Source organism: Macrobrachium rosenbergii, chromosome 6 (genome assembly GCF_040412425.1).
Source record: "Macrobrachium rosenbergii isolate ZJJX-2024 chromosome 6, ASM4041242v1, whole genome shotgun sequence".
Taxonomy (NCBI): Eukaryota; Metazoa; Arthropoda; class Malacostraca; order Decapoda; family Palaemonidae; genus Macrobrachium; species Macrobrachium rosenbergii.
In genome coordinates, this window is record NC_089746.1 from 54,249,764 (window position 1) to 54,270,928 (window position 21,165).

General features: G+C 36.2%; 1 protein-coding gene and 1 long non-coding RNA gene across 2 annotated transcripts; both read left to right on the plus strand.

The window, feature by feature from the left end:
- Positions 1-1,843: 1,843 nt before the first annotated feature.
- LOC136839571 (uncharacterized) lies at positions 1,844-7,790 on the plus strand. The gene is made up of 3 exons (XM_067105833.1): positions 1,844-2,836; positions 5,369-5,513; positions 7,213-7,790. The coding sequence occupies exons 1-3, from the start codon at positions 2,272-2,274 to the stop codon at positions 7,346-7,348; spliced, it is 846 nt and encodes a 281-aa protein (XP_066961934.1). The 5' UTR covers positions 1,844-2,271; the 3' UTR covers positions 7,349-7,790.
- An 11,072-nt stretch (positions 7,791-18,862) lies between these two features.
- On the plus strand, positions 18,863-19,924 carry LOC136839576 (uncharacterized). Its single transcript, XR_010853385.1, has 2 exons — positions 18,863-19,085; positions 19,819-19,924. It is a non-coding gene; the product is annotated as an uncharacterized lncRNA (long non-coding RNA).
- Positions 19,925-21,165: the final 1,241 nt, after the last annotated feature.

The window sequence follows — 21,165 nt, forward strand, 5'->3', positions numbered from 1 at the left end:
TGGAATGTGTACCTCTGGACTCTATCAATGAATAGAGACAAGAAGAGTTCTGAGTCGGTAATATAGCAGGATATAACTATAACTAGACGGTTTTTTTTTTTTTTTATCAAGCAACACTTCTAATTTTATTACGTATTATATAAATGCAGTTGCCGTGTTATTTCCTCAGATTTATTTAATGATACGCCATATTTTTAAAATGGTAAAATATTTCTATTTTCAGTACTCTGATACAGAATTAGCCGTCAGATATAAATCAATAATGATGCCTTTTAAAGCAGTACTTGAATGACTCGAACTTGAAACTTAAAAAAAAAAAAAGTTTATTGCACACTTTTATCATTCGTTAAAAGTTTCGTTAACCAGTAAATATAAAAATCAATTTTCACGTTCAGTTTTCATCTGAAATCCCGGTCATTTTATCAAACGCCAGGATGCTTAGTACCCGAGATAGGCCTCAAAGATCCGATAATGGCAGCAGTGCGGCTTATGAATGGGGGCTACCCCGTGTCGATGTGTGGATGACATTTTAGAGCACATTTTGATTATATTCTTACTGAATGCCAAAGGTGCAAGTGAATTGTACATTAAGCAATTATAATAGTGAGTAGTGCCTTTTTTCACGGACTGGAGTTTTACATTTTCAGGGATTATGGTAATCAGTATCAGTATAGTAATAGTTTTCACGTGACAGGCAGCAACTATAAGATACTTTTGAAAAGAACATAACATACGAATTTCATCATATACCAATGGTAACAAAATGGGATAAGTCGCACGATGTAGGCCTATTCTATCAAAGCAATTAGAAAATTTTAAACAAATGAACGGATATAAATAGAATATATTTGAATATACTGTTTTAGACATTTCTAACAAAAACAAGAAAATAAGAAGAGGAGCGCTATGTATTTCACCAAAATACAAATAAAATCGAGATCAGTGCACTAATAGACTGTGCAAATACATTTTATAACGAAAAAAGTCAAACTCTTTATGTGGAGTTACAGCTAGCAAACTACGTAAATAAATCCACGAAAAGATCTGGTCACATCTTTAGATTTAGCATAAATGACGGCCATAGTGAACTGGAGAAAAATTTAAAACCAGATGGTGATTTTACCTGGTATTTGAGTCTTTCTAACAAATATTGAAAACTGAGTGGGAAATGGAATGGAAAGCTGCTCTTTGCTCTGATATTTTTTGCCGAGGAATTTACTTTCAAGATGTTTCCTTTTTCTGTTAATTTCACCCAGTTGAAAATAGGCTACCTGGACATGCGGTCCTGAAATACCCAGGTATAATGAGCTTTCAGTCCCTGTAGCCCATAGAAGCTATCTTGGTGTCTTTATCGCTTGGATGGTTTACATTAAATCGGCTTTGTGCCAGAATGGACCCCTGCCGAACGGGGTTCAAGTGAAAGGCATGATGTGAAACCCGCCAGCGTGGCCAGGCATATTCTATTCATTGGCCGAATGAGCACTGTCCGCGTGGAAAAGCGAATTGCAAGTATAACACTCAAGTTTGAGTGTTATGCTTGCATTTTGCACCACGGAATAGCAAAGTCATTCTTGAAAACACTGATGCCATATTCTTGTCATGACAAGTATTTTCCTAGAACTCTTCCACCCCCAGATCCTAACTTATATAAAGTCCTTCGGTAATAGCTAATTTAGGATAAACGATAATGAAATTCAAATGCACAGTTAAGGTTAAATACTGACAACATATATAACCAGATTATTGGTACCGTTTTGTTTATTGTCTTCTTTATCCATGTGAATTTCAATTAACGAAGCGCAGCTTGGGCAGTGTTGTGATTATTCTCTATTGTTGACAATTGCTATTTTCGTTTCGTTACCTTCTACGTCACGTAGGCAAAATTGTACTACCTCTCGGCAAAAGTAGATAAATAAAAATTGCTTACGGTAAATTACTATTTAAACTATAGTCTGTATTGTTATAAATATTTATATAAAGTATAAAAAATATTTACAATATTGAAAACTCTTTTGTGTACGTACATCTATGTCATAAAACCTAGAAACATTATGGAATTCTGTCATATTGAATCTTAAAAACGGGATAGTGTATGTTGACGTGACAGGAGGATATGGAAGAACAGTAACACCTTGCACAGTTACGTTACTAGAATAACAATGCAACCACGAAGTGCTTCTCAATGAAGCAGATGAGTGACAGTGACATTTATTACCCAGAGACTACTGATTCAGCAGTAGAGCACAATAATAGCCTAGTCTAAGGAGAAGAATGGCCTGTGATAACTGTCCATGGAAGTACTACATGTCCACATCCTGTCACTGTATATTAGGTCTTGGCATTCACAAGAAATTGCTTAAGAAGAATCTCTGTAGTAGTAACGTAATGATTTTTTATATAGCTTTGTTACATGTGTGTCTGTTTGTGAATTGTGAGGCCCTTGGTGAGAATGAGGCACCCAAACGCTCGTACTTAACCTTACCTGACGCCAAGCTGGATGCTGTGATCCTTCCAACTGAGAATTTAGATGTAAGACCCCCCAGTCCTCTTGATGCAGTTCGCGAAAGAAGTTCCTCAACAAATGCAAGCCTAAAGCAGCTGGTGAAACGTCAGGCACCCGGGAAGCCAGTGACTTCAAAGGGAGACCCTAATCGAGCAGCAGTTGATAGTTTGCCCTCTTCCTCTTCTAATAAGTCCGCTGCTGATGATAAATCAGTCGCGAATTCACAGTCTGTAGTTCAAGAATCCAAAGAGTTGGACTCTGAAGTTGTAGATGACCCCCCTGCAGTGAACACCACTCCTAAAATTAAAGTTTCCAATGAATCTAGTGATACAGGTAGGTTATGCATGTAATCAGTCAAAAAATATATACCATGTAATATAGCCTAGGGTAGGATGCAAGGATGCTTTAGATTATAGTAGCCTATGAAAAGTAGGGTAACAGTGGGAGTGACTCGGGGATTGAACACCTAGTAGACATACCCTACTCTGGTCAAGTTTTGCCATGTAGGCTAATGTCTTGGCAATTGTATGATAAGTTCATTTTTTGCTAGGTATGTAAACGAGAGTGAATTGTGTTAGAGGATTGGTCAGAAATACATAAATCACAATGTCAAAGTTGGAAAACTTTAATATTTATATGCATTTAGGCTAATCAGTCACAAAAATATACACCATGCAATACATATAGAGTATGAAGATGTAGATAGGGCAGTTTCTGGGATACAACCTACCATCCTGGCCTACCCAAACTAAACCTAACATATAGGCCAGCTACTACGTGGTTGGGGTGTTGCACTGCTCCTGTACTCATCCTCCGAAACCTACATAGCACCGTAAATTGTAGGTGGAGATACAGAATGTATCCAAACCAACCTTAGATGCCCAGTTGTGCCTGTATTAGGGGACTTTCGCCTCCATGGACCTGCCCCACCTTACTTAGAGCACCATAAATATTTAGACACCAAATATAAGCACAGTACATAGACTTACACTCATCATATATCTTTTCATCCATTGTATTTTCTGAGGAGAACTCATTTGCATTTGGCTCTGAGTGTTAGGGGCCATTTACCATTTCTAATATCCTGTTGATATGCATCTTTTTATACTCTTTTCACTGCAGCCATTTGCGTCAGTTGGTGAAGGTAGCAATGATAGTGATTATTATGTAGAAAATGTAACCTGTAACACTCTTCCCTTAATCATCTTTCTCAAATCCATTTTCCAGTGACATTACTATAAATAACTTTTCAGATCTCTCATTCCAACCTTTATTCACATTTTCATATCAGAGATGACATTTGCATTTAGTGCAACATTATTACACCTGTAAGTAAACTTGTGGATTCGTAATATCCTCTCTGATGCCAGCTGGGTAAAAAATACTTTTCCAGTTTCAGTTTATATTGGCTACTTTGCTGTTGCGCACCTGTTTCTACAAAATTTACTGTACTCATTTCTTCACTTATGTTACTTCATGTCAGTCATCTCATTTGCACTCAGAAATTGTGTCTAGGAGACCTCATACAGTATTCACCACTCTGGCTCCATTCCACCCCAGTGTGTGGAAGGGAAAGACGCCCTTGCCTTCTTTTTGTCGCTAATTAGGTGGAACAAATTATAGAAAGTTTCCAACAGGTTGATTTTCAAGGAATCTCCATGATTATTCTTAGGATGCATGTTGCATAAGTATCCAACTGAGCTCTTGAGCTCATGGTACCTTCTGTAAAACTCTGTTTAACTGTTGACTTGATGACTACGGCTTTACATCATCAGGTGGAAAGAGCAGGCACAGAGGTCTTCTTATCCTCTCTTGCTGCTGTTAAATACTCCCTTTTATATGTCTACTAGAAATTACAGGCCTTAATTAATTTGGAGGAAAAAATTCTGTTCTGTGAGGATCCCTGGAGATCCTGATTTTTCATGCTTTAACTTCTTGACAAAAATTATTATTGAACCTCTCACTTCAAACAAGACTCATAGTTTTCAGGTTATTGTCCTTCCAACTTTTCATGAAAAAATCCTGTGAGAGCATCTTACTTTATCTCCCACTTAGGTATGGTAGATGAAAGACAATTAACAAGATCTCAATCTTACCCACTTTCTTTCTGTAGCCCTATTTTTGCCACTGTGTTGAATTGAAGGAAAGAAGCCCACTGAGGTGCCTAACAACCCTGCCAGGCCGTCAGTTTCCATGTTCATTATTTAGAAATCACCATCCTTGGAATCCTTGATTTGCAGTTATCTCCATATTCTCTTTTACCCAGTTACTTATTATCTTGCTGCTTTCAAGAACAGGGCCTGTCACTTCCTTCAGGTTGGGTTCCGCTTATTTTTGTTGTTTATCTCAAATAAGGCTCCATTGGCATTTGTATCAGAAAAATGTTGAGTAAAATGACAGCTGAAGGGGTCAGAAGTTGGTTGCCTTCCTCTTTCATAACTGGTTGACTTGCTTAAAGATTAGAGTTTGTAGTTCATTTGATTAGATAAGTCACCATATCTGTATTTTGTTGTTATGTGTATTGTCGAATACAGTTTTGACACCAAGCTTGTGCTAAACTGTAGTAAAACTTAATGAAATATGGAACTTTACAATTCCCATTCAGTGAAAGTGATTGCTGTCATGGAAAGCTTAGAAGTAATGTAGAACATTTTAGCTGTATGGCATTTGATTTATTTAATATGTTTTGGTGCATTGTTTTCACACCTCCATTGCAGTAGTTGAACTTGTGGTTACATACGTTTTGTAATATAGTGCTGTACTGTAAATGCAAATGGGGCAAATAGGTTTTCTATTAACAGGTAAACAGCAAGTTACTCATTATTTTCAGAATTACTTAGTAATTACTTTAAATTTTAATTTCAGGACAAGCTACTGAAGATTCTGAAGATGATGAACTGGGTCTTGGTCCTCCTAGTGGATTAAAACCAGATGCTATTTTAAGGCTGTTTTATGTCTTTGTTGTTGTAGGAGTTGTTGTACTTATATACATTCTCATCAAATTTTTAAGGTAAGATATATTTTCATCATATTTTTAAGGTGAGATAACTAAAGGTACATTTTTGGGGTTTATTTGCTTCTGAATTTAATGTGGTACAGTACACCCTTATGTCAGTGAAAACTAATTTTACAAGTTATGGCAGTTTAAAAAATTCACTGTCCAAAGTGGAACTTTGTCCTTACCAAATTCCTATTTGCCAATTCGCACAAATGTTGAAACAGATCTACCCAGGGTTCTGTAATTTAGTGGCAGTCTGGTTACTGGGTATACTATGCATTTAAATTTTTCTGGTTTTTATTGATAAGGATGTGAAAAGAAATTTTTGGGTAAAATGAGTGTAATAGTAAAGCCATAAATATTCAGTGTCTTTAGAAATTGATTAAAGGTGTTTCTTTATTATTGTATTTTCATGTTTTTAGCAGACCTAAAATATATGTAGCATAATGAAATGACCTGAATGGGCACAATTTTTCTTGCTTCCTGTGCTGTGTGTAAGGATCTGAATGACATTCATTGTCTTTGTAATCATATGTGTACAAAAAAATTTATTTGCAGTATTAAACCTTTTCAGTGTCTCAGACTTAGCTGTAAAGACCAAGTTGCAAGGAAAAGTGTGATGATGAAATGAATAGCTGCAAAGAACTGAGTTCATCAAATACAGAAGTTTAGGTCACTGCTATGAGCTCTGATTTGTTTGATTTTTGGCAGTGAACTGGTGTAACCAAAAAGATAAAAGTGAATAATGTAGGTGGTTTTGTCATTGTTCTTTGTACGTACATGGTTGTTGACATTTGTACTGGACGTGCAGTGTGTTTCTTTACAGAAGTGTTATAGAATGACACACGTCTTTAAGCTCACAAGCTTTTTGATGACCTTGTTGTGTTGTCTGGTTAATGCAGCTGAATTTTATAGCAATTTGTACACTTCTAACAACTACCAGTAAGAGAGAAATTTGTAAACCTTAATGCTGTTTTGTTTAGTGTTGAATGGTGTTTAAAAGTTTGTTAAAAATTTTCTTACACAAAAAAGACAACTGCCACATGAACTAATACAGCACTACAGGTACAGTGCTGCATTTGGAGGAACTTAGAAAAATTCTGCCATGCGCACCTTCAATAATGAGAAGTAAAGCCATATAATTTAGAATATAAACTGAGTACATGGTCATGAGGAAAGTGAAACAGTGGAATGTAAAATACTACGTAATGCAGTACAGCAAAAAATAAAAGTTTTTGCAGTCCTCTTTTTCAGTTGTACAGTATGTACTGTAGTTTACTTGAAAAATTTTGCTGCTTCACTTGTCTGTGTGGTTGTATAATCAATTTGAATATGAATTACAGTATAAAAGGGGTACATTAAAATACTTTAACCAGAATTACAGTAGATTCTTCCTGGAATGTACACCTATTGCAGATAGTTGTGTGTACTCCCAGGTAGCTTCAAGTCTCTTGATAATTATCATGTATGTACTTTTCTTAACATTTAAGGTACTGTATTTGTGTATTTAATTATCAAGAAATATTATAAGTAGACTCAGTTTTCTTAATAACTGTTAGCATATTATAGATGAAAGGAGCATAATACTGTACAAGTATAAATCTTTGAAACATCTTTTCTTCATGTCAATAATTATAATACTAAGGCTTTCATCTAGAAGTTCTGTTTTTTATTTTTTCCCCCTGATTAAATCGTACACTCTGCTTTCCAGGTTTAGGAGAAAACGAGCCACAAGAAAATACCGTGTCCTGTCACACACAGATGAGCAGGAAATGTTTCCTCTAGCTGCAGATGATGGTGATGATGAAGAAATATTTAATGCAGCAGACCACCAGACTCTTAAATGAACCTTCACTGTTGTTAATTTATTGATTATTTTTATTCACTGTATGCTGTCTACTGTGTATATAGTGTACTGTATGATTATTCTTTTTGAAGTTTGATATGCAATGAACTTTTGTGTGATCCTTTTGTTAGCATGGAGATAATTGTTACAGTTTTCCAGTCTCATTTAGAATGACCCTGATTTGTATCATCTTTTGTTTGTGATGAGTAATACACTTTCTGAATTTTGATTTTCATTTATAATTATAGAATGGTAAAAATTCTGCCTTATTCAGCTTTGGGAGTGAAAGACTGGTGGAAGGAGGACTTGTGTATACTTGCTAAACTGCTTATGTGTTTGTCAGCTTGCAGTTAGGCTTGAGTTGATTGTTCTTCCATATAATGTAAACTATCTCATAGTGGAACTTGTTGTTTATCCTAATATACATAAGATACAAATACAAAGATGCTTTTTTCAATACACGAAACACAATCCAGTTAGTTACGTTCTTTTTCCATTACATACACAAATATTAGTATGTATTTTGGCATGTACATATTAATTTGAACTGTGACGGAAGAATAGAGGATAAATCTAATGAAGATACCCTAGGTTATGCAAAAATCGTAAGGTCCACAAAGCTTTTATATGGCAGTTCAGTAATACGTCAGATCTAGTTAATACAGAAAGGTAAAACAAGGGTTTTATGTGAATTGCAGGGTGCACTATCATCCATTATGATTATAAGCAAGCACCATACTTACTGAATTACATTTTTGCTTGCTCATCTGCCTATTTCTTAAAGAAACTGCTTCACTTTTTGTTTGCTGAATTCACTGAAAATATGTGAGAAATGCCCTAAATGCTAATTGTTGTCATATTCAGATGTCTTATAATTACTTTGATTTAGCATTTAGTAAAGGGTTGACTCATTGTCAGTGTATCCAACTAGCCAGAGCTAGTTGCTATGCACGTTTGTGGGAAGTTTGATCAACTTTCTTAGCTCACCTTGTTGCACATGTCTAATTATTTTAGAAATACAGTCTTAGAAATTCATTGCACAATCTCCTCAGCCCCCAAGTTTCATCTGTAATCCTTTTTTTTTTCTCATAGCTTTCCATTTGCAACTTCTTCCCAATCCCATTTTTTCCCCTCATCTAAGAACATTAATTGGGCCATTGCTTTTAGTGCCTAGATATTTAACTGATTAGTGTTGCTAGTGATTGTAATGCTTTCTTATTATTTCTTCAAATGGGGGTTTCTTGTCAATTCTTTTTATTACACCTAATAATTATTAATACATTATCTGTTCTACTGTAACATTGCAGATGACAAAACACATTAAAATAAATTGAAAATAATTAAAAGACAATCCCCATAGGGTGGTAGTGCTGCCATCAGTGCACCTTCTGTGGTGTACTGTAGACATTAGTTAAGGTTCTTTGCAGCGTCCCTTTGGCCCCTAGCTGCAACCCTGTTTTGTCCCTTTATTTGTACCTCCATTTGTATTCTGTTTCTTCCATCTTACTTTCCACTCTCTCGTAACTATTGTTTCATAGTGCAACTGCGAGGTTTTCCTCCTGTTACACCTTTCAAACCTTTTTACTGTCAGTTTCTGTTTCAGCTCTGAATGACCTCATAGGTCCCAGTGCTTTAGCCTTTGGCCTAAATTCTGTATTCTGTTCTGCTGTTCTAAACATGATGGAAAAAATCAAAGTGGTTTCTACCACTCCTTTTACTTTTGAAGTATGTGATCTGGCTTTGGGAGATTGCACTTACTGTATGAACTTTAATATTTTTTAAATAATTAGATATGTAAGTTGCAAGGTAGGCTAAGAAAGATATGCAAACTTTCCACACGTGCACTGTTACTAGCACTTTGCTAGACATTAGAAGGTTGAATGCCTTGCTCTGTGCAAGTTAAAAATATTAACTCGGTATTCTGGTTAAACTACCTGTTTATTAATAATGATGATAATATCAACTGCTGTAGCACAAAGGCCCATGCTGACATAATCTAAACCAACCATCTGGTATCTAGGTGATATTGTATTATGTTTTGGATATTTCCATTTTACTCCAGTGCAAAGGTCTAGTCAGATTTATGAGTTTTACCGACTTGCCATAACGTGTTATGTGCTATGTTGTTTAGAGGAATTCATAATCTACTTGAAAATTTCTGTGTAAGGGAACATAGAAGATTAAGCCCTTTAAATCTGTGAGCAATTTAATTTATACAATGTATTTTCTTATTAAGATACACATTTTAATTGTTAACAGGTTTAAGGATTTAATCTTCTATGTTCCCTTGTAGAGAAATGTTAACAATAAACTGGACATGCCATTGTTTTGCTCCTGGAAAGGCTGGAATCTCAAGGTATGTTTGGGATTGGTGAAATAAATTTTTCACTGGAGATATTTATATCTTGAGTAAGCTTTTAAGAGGAGATAATTGAATAAAAATGTTAGCTAGATGCTGGAGGGACCGTCCTTATCTTACTTCTGGTAACTTGTTTGACTTGACTATCTTCTTTAGGAGTAGACAGTCACTCCAAAAATACAGCATGGTTATCATTTTGGAACTTTACATGAAACTTTCTTTTGTTACTTGAGTGAAGTGTACATATTTTTAGTAAGTTACATCAGCTCTCTTTGCAGGCTGATTTCCCTTTGAAGCCCTTTCGGGTTTGTAGCTTGTTGATTTTGTCCATAAGGGTTTTCAGCTGAAGATTTAAAGAAAAAAGAGAAGAAGAACATTTCAGTATTGAAGATTAATTTCAAAGATCTTCTGGCTTGGTGAAATTAAACTCAGAAATGCTTGATGATAAAAAGCTTGAGAAAAATAAGTTATGTTTGACTTGAGATCAGAACCAGTTTGTGTCTGAGTTCAGAATGAGGTTTGTCCTTGTGTTGAACAGGTGATAAGTACAGGTTCCTGGGTTTAGGGAGAACTAAAGTTGATTGCCAGAATGGTACCCAGAGCTCAAAAGGTCTTGTAGGCTGATGCTAACTTGCTAAGGCAAAACTGAGTTAAGATATCAAGATGACTTGGGGTGCTGGTATTTCACAGTGCCTGTTTACTGTCTTGGCCAATCATGATACCTTGATAATTTAGAAATGAGATTAGATTGCAGAATGCCTTGGTCATCTTGTTCAACACTTTAATTTAATTTTTAACTAAAGAATTCCACTGGAATACCAAAAAATTATGGAATGGTATTAGTGCTTTAATAAGAGGAAGAGAGCTACAGAAGGTGGGAAAACAAACTGGAAAGAAACAAAAAGTAAACTCTAAAAGGTGAGTGTTAGGTTTGATAGTTTGTATAGAGGGATAAGTAAAAAGATGGCATTTGATTATGTCACAGAGGAAGAAGGAAAGGTTGACTCTCATTTATCTGGGAATCGGTTAACTTGAGGGGTATGAGGTAAAGTATCAGTTGAACAAAAAGGAAAAACTGGACAGGGCTAATTGATTGTGGATCAAGTTTAACTTATGGAACTTTATCTCATATTGTCTGCGAAAGAAAAATGGCACCTGTTTATTCTGTATATGAAGAATCAGGAGGACTAGGAAGGGAATAACGTGGAGATATGACGGAGGTGTAGTGGAAAGATTAATCTGTGTAAGTTTGGGAGAGTGACCAGGGACTTCAAGATGGTTTGACCATATAGAGAGAATTTTCTAGAGCAAACTGTGAGAGGAAGAAGGAGGAGAGTTACACAGTGTGGGGTCTTATCCTTGATTCACAGTTCAGCATTCAAAGGATGAGTGTAGATGCGAAAACTGCTGTATTTTTCTCACATATTTTACTTTTCAGCCATGTTATGAAGCCTTCCAAGGACTAATGTCTGATTTGTAATATTCTTTCATTTTCAACTTTAGTATCATGAACAGGTATGCTAATTGAGTCCAACAGAGAAATTTATTAGGTTGTAGCTGATAGATCAAAGAGCTGATATTCTTCATCCAGTGAGATGTTTCTAAGTATATGAAAATTTTCTGTTGACATAGGGCAGTCAATGTCACTGTTTTTTGTCATGAACCATTGACGAAAACGACGCAGGAAAAGACAGTGGAGCGGAATATAGAATAGTATAATGAGATCTTCATCTTCTCCCGTTTTTATGTGCTGTTTTATTCCAGATGTTAGTGTGAAATTCCTTCTTTTGTTCCTTCGTCTACGCTTGGTAATAAACGAAAATTGCTATCATTTAGTTTTCAGATTTACCTATTACATCACTGTAACTTTATTTCAACGTTATCTTCTGTGTTATTTGGATTTACTTGTTCATTTTTATTACACTTCATGAGCCCTCCTTTTTTTTTTTAAATATCTCATTACATTGCCAGTGAATATGAGATTGTCTATCTTTTTCCAAGTTTCAGGTAGGGATAAAAATATCACACTTGCTTCAACTAGTGGCACATTTGTGTGTCCTTGTGCATTTAAAACCTTAGTGGTAAAAGTTTTTTCCTTTTATTTTTCTCACTTGTTATTGCCCTTGTCATTTTCTGCTGCTTAAGATTTATTTCGTTTTGGTCCATTTGTTATTTCATTAAATTGCCCGCCTCCTTGTGACTCAAATTCCGTTTCTCCGTTCCCTCTTGCCCCTTTTTCATTAAGTTCTTTAAGTTTTATCGTGTCATCTCTGCCTTTTTATTCAGATCTAGGATAATCCTCACTCAATTTTGTTGATTTTTTCCGTACAACCCGCGTCTCGTGTTCATTGGTAAATGTTATCGATAAGGGTATATTTTCACCTTGTGGTTGGTTCCTATCAATTTCGTTACCTTTTCTGACATATTTCTCATTGAATTGCATCATGCCCTTAAAAAGGCTCTTGTCGAGTTTCATTTTCTCAGATCAGTGTTTCGGAACGTGGTTTCAGAAGCACTGATCTGAACTTGTTGAGGAACCGCAACCGATTACATGTAGTACTTCTGTCATGCCCCACCCCCTTCGTTACTTTTTCTGATATATTTCTCATTTAATTGTATAATACCCTTGAAAAGGTTTAATAATCTCAATCTTTCATGTCGAGTTTCGTTTTCTCAGATCAGTGTTTCGGAGCGTGGTTTCAAAACCACTGATCTGAACTTGTTGAGGAACCGCAACAGATGGACCACTTTCGCTTGCATGTAGTACTTCTTTCACCTCCCCCCCACCCTCCTTTCCCAACAACGAAAACTGCCCATTCTAATTTCTATGTTTTAAGAATGACTGTCTGTTAATGAAAATGGTATTCAAATTGATATGTCAGAGAAATGTAACTTTATTATAAGAATTAACTTATACTCGAAATACCCTTAAAAATTAACAGAAAGCTATAAATGTTTCTTTGAAATCAACTAAACCATCAAGGAAAACAGCGATTTCAAGATTGCACAAAAACAGAGGGTATGATGCAGTTGATATGATCATAATCATAAGACTACTGAGTGATATGCTGATCTTTTATGAACAGCAATTCTCATGAAACAGTGTGGGGATTGAAATAACTATTAGCAAATGCAAACGCTGCTTTTATACTATGTTGCAAACAAACAAACCATAACTTCAGAGTAATCTACAGAGAGATATAATTGAAAGCTCCTGGTTTTGGTGTTACTACTCTCATTGCAGTAAGCAAACTGATTTGTTTGCCTTTTTTAAGTTCTTGAGTCTTCCTGTTGAATAGCCTGGACGCCAGTAACACAAAATTATATTTTGATTTTACTTATATGAACTTACGTGTTCCCTGTGTGCACTGTTATTGCGGTTATAACTCTTCACAGAGAATCATTTTTCAAGATGGCGACTGCTCGTTTCACATGAACTCGGTTTGGGTTGGGAGTGGTCTATCTGTTACGCTCTCTGTCACACGTTGTGCAACTTGCTTTCCTCCATCTTTCTGTCTGTTGAAACCTTGCTGAAGAGGTGTGTTGTCACGTGAGTTGGTGAAACATTTCATTTTTCAGCTGCGTTTACGTATTATTTTCTGTGGTGGTCGACAGTAATTCAGTCGGTGTAGGGTTTCGTAGTCTTTTAACAAAGATTTCCAATATTTATGGATAAATAAGCCAAATTTTGTCCGTCGATGCCGAGGAGTTGTGTGCGGTAATTGTTGTCTTGGGTTAAGCCACAGGAAGTAGTTTAAATAAAAGCCTAGTGTAATTTGTTACATATTCATTCGTAATTAAGAAATTATGCGAGTATGGTTAGATGTCAGCAGTTTTGAAAGTGACAAAATTCATAACCCTTACCCTAGGCAAATGCAATATTTATGGTAAAATTCCAGGGAAGCGAAGAAGGCGCCTTCCCCGTCACACGGGTTATGGTTTAATAGGTTGTTCACATTTTACCGTTTTGTAAAATTTTTCTTTCACTTTTTCGCCACAAAGTGGTTATCGTGAGTGAAAGTAGTTGTTATTGGTAGGCCTAATCCTCATTGGGTAGTATGAAAGGGGTTGGTTAATTCCCCCTTGCCAAGTAAGAGCATGGCCTCGCGGGGTAGGTTAGTTAACGGAAAGGTAGGTCTGGTATGATCGTAATCCTTCCATAAAACCGACTGCAGTTTAAGTGGCAGGCTAGCCTAGTCCTGACCATGTGACCCCTCCTTCAATATTAACTCCGCCATGTTGATTCAGCAGGAGTTTCTTAGTCATTCCAGGCTTGACTGAACAATGACTGCCAAATTGGGCCCCTAGCCTAACACTGAGTTAATGATTCATGGGTACTGTGGGCATAGTAGGCTTTTCAAGAGAGATTATGACCTAACCAGACTTATCAGATTTAAAAACCATTTTGGGTTTTTCATTGGGCACTAAAAAACCGAAAAATACCAACCTAACGTAACCTAGGGGGCTTACTGGTTACAGTTTTGCTGTATTAGCTATGGAGGGTGTTGATTAATTTTTTATTTATTTGCGCATAGTGTTTATGGGGTTCAAAACAACGAAAATGAAGAGCCCTTTTAAAAAATTTAGGTTAGAGAGTTTCATATTGTGTGTTGGCTACTTATTAAATAATACCCTCTTTAGTTGGCCGGGGAAGGCTTCACCTTACTGAACTCCCCCCAAGTAATTCATGACCCCTTTCACTGCATTCTACCCAAAGCGAGCTTAGCAAACCTAGGCTAGGCTAAGCTTGTGCAAGTTGGTACTTAAGAAATTGTTCATGGAATATGGAATTGTTCAAGGAATTTAGCCTATGTAGGCCAACTTTTGTTGAATTGCCATTTGGGAAGGCAAGACTAAATAATTTAATCGAGCATTTTCCAGTATTATGAGCAGATCAATTTAAAATGGCTTCATAGGCAGCTGGTTTTGTTAGAAACATGCTAAGCCATCAAGTTTGAACATGTGCATTGGACTTGAATGAATTTAATCCATAAAGCCATGTTTCAATTGGGATATATCCTAAACTTATTTTACCCTTAATGCAGGGTGCCATTTAAGGGTGGAATAGGCTTAATGAAACAAGGCATTACACAGGTGGTATAGGCCTATGCAGAATGCACTCTACCCCAGTACCAACTGATGGATCTATTGCACGAAGATGAAAAATTGCTGCAGTGTTTGTTCCAGTGGCAAGCTTAAGAGGAAAAGTGCATGGAGAGTTGAGGGGAAGATGTAAATTTTTACATTATTTGAAAGGAAAAAAATCTAGCATAAGAACCTTGATGTATAAAAATGGTTGTAAATAGTCACCTTCAACTGACCGTGGAAGGTATGGAAAAATGTTTAGAATTTTTTTTCGGTAAATTTACAGTTTCGGTCAAATTCACTTTTCCAATATAAAATTACATTTTCCCTAGCTTAAATAGTGTACTTTCAACGAATCTGACCTTTATTTCTTCCGTAAATGATTAGATTTTTAGATACATGGCCGCCATTGGTACCGCTCTCAGTTTCGGGTGGTGCAACGCCGCTACGCGGCTTATGCACATTTTAAATGATTGTTGCAAGCTCGTATGTTCTGGCAAGCGGTAATATTGCGCTGCGCACGCTTGCCACAGGGGTTACAGGGAACGAAATTTTACCCCTAACGTCTAGTTACAGTTTCGGTGAAATTCACGGCCGAAACTGCAATGTTACCCTTTTCGTTAACCACTTCACTTACCTTAAATAGATGGTAGTACTAAATGTTCACGAAGAAAGGTATTCACAACCTGTGGAGTTCCATTGTAATGTCCATGGAAATGACCAATAGCCTCAAAGTAAGACAGAGAACACCCACTGCAGACGTGCACGAGGGAATCCATGGCAGTCAACTGAAGCGCACTTTTGTAGAAAGCCGGCTTATTCCAAAATCGCAGTTAATTGGATATTCTTGAAACAAAGCAACCAATCAGGTCTGAGCATTTGTACTGTACTTATAATTCATAACGAAAAAAAAAAAGACGATTAGGCATTTTTACCCACAATACATTGACAAAAACAAAATGCATCAGCAGAAAAACTGACATGGCAGCATAAACGCATCCTCGCGATAACAAGGAACAATATTCATCGGCAAATATCTCCGTAACTCTTAATTTGCGGAAGATGCGAGCAAGTATTTCGTATGAATCATGACAAAAATATATGATAGCAAGTAAAAAAATATTAGATATCCGAATTTGACCGAAACTGTAATAATACCTTTTTTTCTTATACCATGTGCATTTGCATGTCTCCCTATTTCCATTGATGTGTTTTTTTCTTAAATTGGCCAACTTAAGAATTTGCCTTGTTTGGCAGGGTGCTTGATATGTATGTAGTCTGTCCCTTAAGGGTTAATGAAAAAAGTTATTAATATGCACTCCGAGAAGTACCCTGTAAATTATTTCATTGGTTTGATGCATGTGGTTTATGGCATATTTATTGAGGATCAAGCCTTTCCAATGTTTAGTGTTTCTTTTGGGGGTCCGGGAGGGGCAAAGCCCCCTTTGCCAGGTCAGGGCATGGCACCCTAATTGAGGTGAGGAAGGGAAGGTCTGGTTAGGTCAGGACATAGCATTCTAGGAAAGGTTAGATTTGTTTTCATCTGTGGAACTGTTCCCGTTGTTCTACACTTGACCCCATTGAGGTTTTTTTTTTTTCTTGTGCAATGTTTCAGTGTTGTTTCTCAAGACCATTTTCTGATTTTTTTTTTTTTTTCCCTGAAAATTTCGGCATCTTATAAATCTTTTATGTAGCCCAGAGCTGGCGTGAAGAAATCATCATCTTTAGGCTAAAAACTAGTTTGAAGGATCCACAAGTCAAAGAAAATGAAATAAATACTGAAGAAATAACATTTAGAAGGGTTTGATGTGGGGATTTTGATGTTTTGGTTATCTTGCATTATCTTAGATTATACTAAAGATATTTGTTGTCTTGTCATATATTTTGTTATCTTGGTAAATAATACTTGTCGATTATCTTATTGGATGTTTGCTTTTCAGGTACTAGGACAGGCAGTTGGAACGTTCAAACTATCAAGTCATTTATTAGACTAGCCCATCACTCAGGGATTAATTTTAGTCATGGCAGGTGTTACCTCATCAAATGAAATCTTTTTTAACGAATATTTTTCTTTTAAACATAACATTTTTTTGTGTTTTTTAAAGTATTTCATTTTTATCTAGCAGAAAGTTTATTTTACCGGCAAACTCAAAAATCTAATATGTGATGTCTTTTATTTTAGAGTGCAATAAAAAAAACATAAAATTATATATTAAATCTTGAATAGTATCCCAGTTTGCTGAAAACGGGAGTTTTTGGAATTTGAATGTAGAAAAAGTAAGTTTTGAGAAAAATGAAGTTTTGCTAAATTTATTTTGCTTTTGAAATATAAAGTTTCTTGGAAAAGCCTACATGGCACTTGTTCCCCTCTCTTTTATAACCTTATCCAGATTATTTTGGGGTGCACTTTTAGAGGTGACTAAGATTTGCTTTCTTGGTACTGTCTTCTCTTTATTGAAGGCCTTTCAGGCTTTCCCCTGTCATTTTCTCATAATAGGTAGCAATGAACTTGCTGCATAGCTGATATCATGATGTGACTATCAATTTATTGAGTCCTCCAAGCTCACTCCTAAACATAACTTTGGTTGGATCATTAAATCACCGATTTTGAGGTGAAGGGTGAAAAAGCTTTATAGGACAGGCAGTTGCAAGCGCTTCAATATCTCCAGAAGCTTCAAACTCGAAAATGCTCATTCTCTTCCTCCTCCCTCTCCTCATCATCAGATTTATTAGCCATCATCATCATCATCTTGATCTTAATCAAGCATGAAGACATGTCATTGAAAGGTAAGTCTAACTTCAAATGTTTTGAAATGGATCTGGGGGCAATGGATTTACAGTCCTGGGAAGCGTTGCCATCTCTATACGAAAGAATACGCATAATGAAAAGAAATAGAAATACCTGAAGAATGAATGCAAAATGAAATAGTAAAACCACCCCTAACCAGACCTTTAAAAGCTTTGTTTGCAGGAAGCACTGAGGACCACAATATTGATACCCTTAATAAGCATGAAGACAATTGATACCAAATGGAAATGGTCAGTTAGACATGGGGAGCTGTTGAGGAATGCTAAGGAAAATAGAGGGAGAGAGGTCAGTTTGACATGGGGGAGAGGAATGCTGTAATGACCTAAGGGAAATGGAACTATTATCTTGTGGGTTAGTAGGGGTGACTGCTTTATCCTTGGCAGTATTAACCTGAGCTCTTGAAAATTGTAAGCTGTTGAAATGTATTCCTGCTTTCTTATACAGTAATTTTAAGTGTTGGGTAATGATGGGGAAGAATTCCAAATCTTTTTTGGATAATTATTTATTACTATACATTATTAATTGGACTGATGTGTTGCAACAATGTGTAATTTACCACATAGCCTCCAAAACAAAGGAGGATTGGTGGAATCAGGCGTGGTAAATAAAATTAACATCATGACCAATATTTAGTACCTATTGCCGAAGAAAGGGTTTCTTAAATGGCTCATGAGTAGCAGGTTGAAAAATAAAGAATTTGTTTTTTACATGAGAGGTTATTATTGTGTGTTTGGATTGGGTTTAGAATTTTGAAGAGGTTGGCAACATGATTAGTAAGGAAGAATTTTTGTTTAAGCTGTTATGTAGCAAAACATGTCAGGGTTTCAACCTCGTCCCATTATCTTTATCTTTCCTCAGTGTAACTTGTCTAGTGGTGCTGGTTGATATCCCCCTTTCCATTACTTCCACCTGATGTGTCTAAGTGAAATGGCTTTGATTTGAGATATTATGATCAAGGTCTTTTATTAATGTTTCCATTTCTTCCTTTTAGTGAAATTTGTAACTTAAATGTTTTGTACAGTTCCCATAATTTGGTAATCTTTGTTGTCTCTTGACACATGCTTGCTGATCTAATCGTTTTTCACAAGGAATGGCCTTTTGTCATTTCAGAAAAAAGCAATTGAGAGTATCAACTCCCGTTTGGCCCTTGTTATTAAATCGGGAAAGTACATGTTGGGACTCCGCCAAACCCTGAAATGTCTCCGTGCAGGAAAAGCCAAGTTGGTCATCATCGCTAACAACACCCCATCTCTCAGGTGAGACAGAGAAGTAGACCTTCACGGAGTAAACTTGTTATTCTGGAATGTGTTGCTTTTGTTACATAACTGTACCAAAGCAAGCAGCCCAGAAGACAGGTCAGCTGTAACTTTTCTTGACAAGCATAATTGGAGCGCTTGAGCTTCTGAATGCTTGGATGGAAATGTTGCTGCCTTTGCGATGGTTTATGGAGTCTCAGGGCCCATTGGTCGAGGCTTGTCTCCTGACGTAAGTCAATTATGTAGGCTAATTTTTTATAGTCATTGGCTTAGTATAACATACATAAGCCTACTGTATATATACTTTTATATACTTGTATACATATATACTGTAATGTAATTGCTCAGCACACTACAAGGGAAAGGTTACCCTATGTGGATTTTATTGCTGATTTTAAGTGTACAGTGAAGAAAGCTTTAATATTCAAAGGGTTTCCTTTTAAAAAGAGACTAGTGATGTTATAGAGCTGATAGTGTATTTAAGTGAATTATTAATTGGGCAGGTGGTTTTGATCTTTAGCCCTGGCAAGAGTGAAACTTGATAATTTCTATTTACATACTTGATCATGCAGTATCAGAATGTGCAAGTGTATATCTGGCAACTGTTTGTTTATGGTGATTACACTTTGGCTTGTGCCAGTGTTACAGTCATTTACTGGTGCCTAGAATTGTTATGGTCTTCTCCAAATGCTTAATTAAAAGTATGCCTTACGCATTATCAACCAATTTGACCCATTATCTAACTACCCCAGACTGACAAACAAAACCTATGGCATCACTTTTCCTAATGATTACCAGTAGCTTGAACTTAACCTCGTTACCTTTGCATTACCTTTGGATAACAACTAGGCCTAAATTCCTCGCTGTCCCTTAGTAAGACTAAAATTCATGAAACTTGCTAATATTAAGGTGACCGAAAATTCAGTAGTGTGTAATGTTTAACTTAAACTGTATTTTTACAGGAAATCAGAGATTGAGTATTATGCTATGCTTGCAAAGACGGGTGTCCACCACTACTCTGGAAACAACATTGAATTGGGTACAGCATGTGGTAAATATTTCAGAGTATGTTCCTTGGCTATCACAGATCCTGGTGATTCTGACATCATCCGTACAATGCCAACTGATTGAGCAGTAAGTTTTGTTTAATATTGTTCACAACCAGTACTTTTATCACTTGGTTAAATTGCTGTACAGTATATGATAGCATTAGAAATTCACAGGATGCTCACTAACACATTTGCTGTTATTTTACATTTACGTACATGGTTTAGGTATGCATTTAATGTAGTATTCTTTATTTTACAGGTTGAAGCTCCAGACAAGTAAAAAATAGGACTAAATACATAAATAAATATAAGTCCAGCCAAAACCATGGTGTTATTGCCCTATTTAGAATACAGTATACGTTATTTTGAAGAAGTCTGGCAATTTTTGCATAGGAATTTTACCCTGGAATCTAGAAAATGAATATTTGAACAATCAATTATGGAAAAAATTTTGAAGCCTTAAGATGCCTTAAAAATTGGTCAAGCGGAGAGAGTTTGCCTGTTCAAGGAATAGAGAAAAAGGTGAGTCCCGTAAGGAATATCAATAAATTTTTTCTTTGCATCATGAAATGTGTAAATGATACAAGCTTGCCAGCCAATTATGTGACTGTGAAGGCCTTCCTTCTTGTATTGCATCAAAATGGTCTTAAATGACAGGTTCACCAGCCAGTTGTGTGACTGTGAAGGCCTTCCTTAGTTTTTATTATTGCCCAGCAACATTTTTATTGTGAATTTTCCGAATGCAAAAAAAGGTTAGGAAATTGAATTTGTGCAGACCCTCCCTTCCATAAATTAACTACACCACACTATTACACTTGAGTTGGTGAGACTAAAAGTAAAGCAGGAACAAAAGATGGGTGAGGTGCACTTGTAAATCTGTAAACCTTGTATCATGGTATGGACCTGTTTAAAACTAACAATGTTAGAATGGCTTCCAGCAGATGTAAGCAATCGCCATTGAAACTCCGGACAATCTGAAACTTGATATGAGTAAGTACTATGTATTGTTAATTGAATACCACCATTTAAAGTTACAGATTACACGTGAAGTTCATTTATGAGTGTGCGTAACCAAGTTTTGAAAAGCCTTTCTCATAGGTAGTAGTGCTGTTGGTGCACTTTGGTCATTACTTAAGGATCTTTACAACGTCTCTTCAACCCCAGCTGCAACCCATTTTGTTTCCTCTACTCTACATTTGTTCATATTCTCTTCATCTATATTACTTTTCACCCCCTCCTGTCACTTGTTTCATGGTGCAA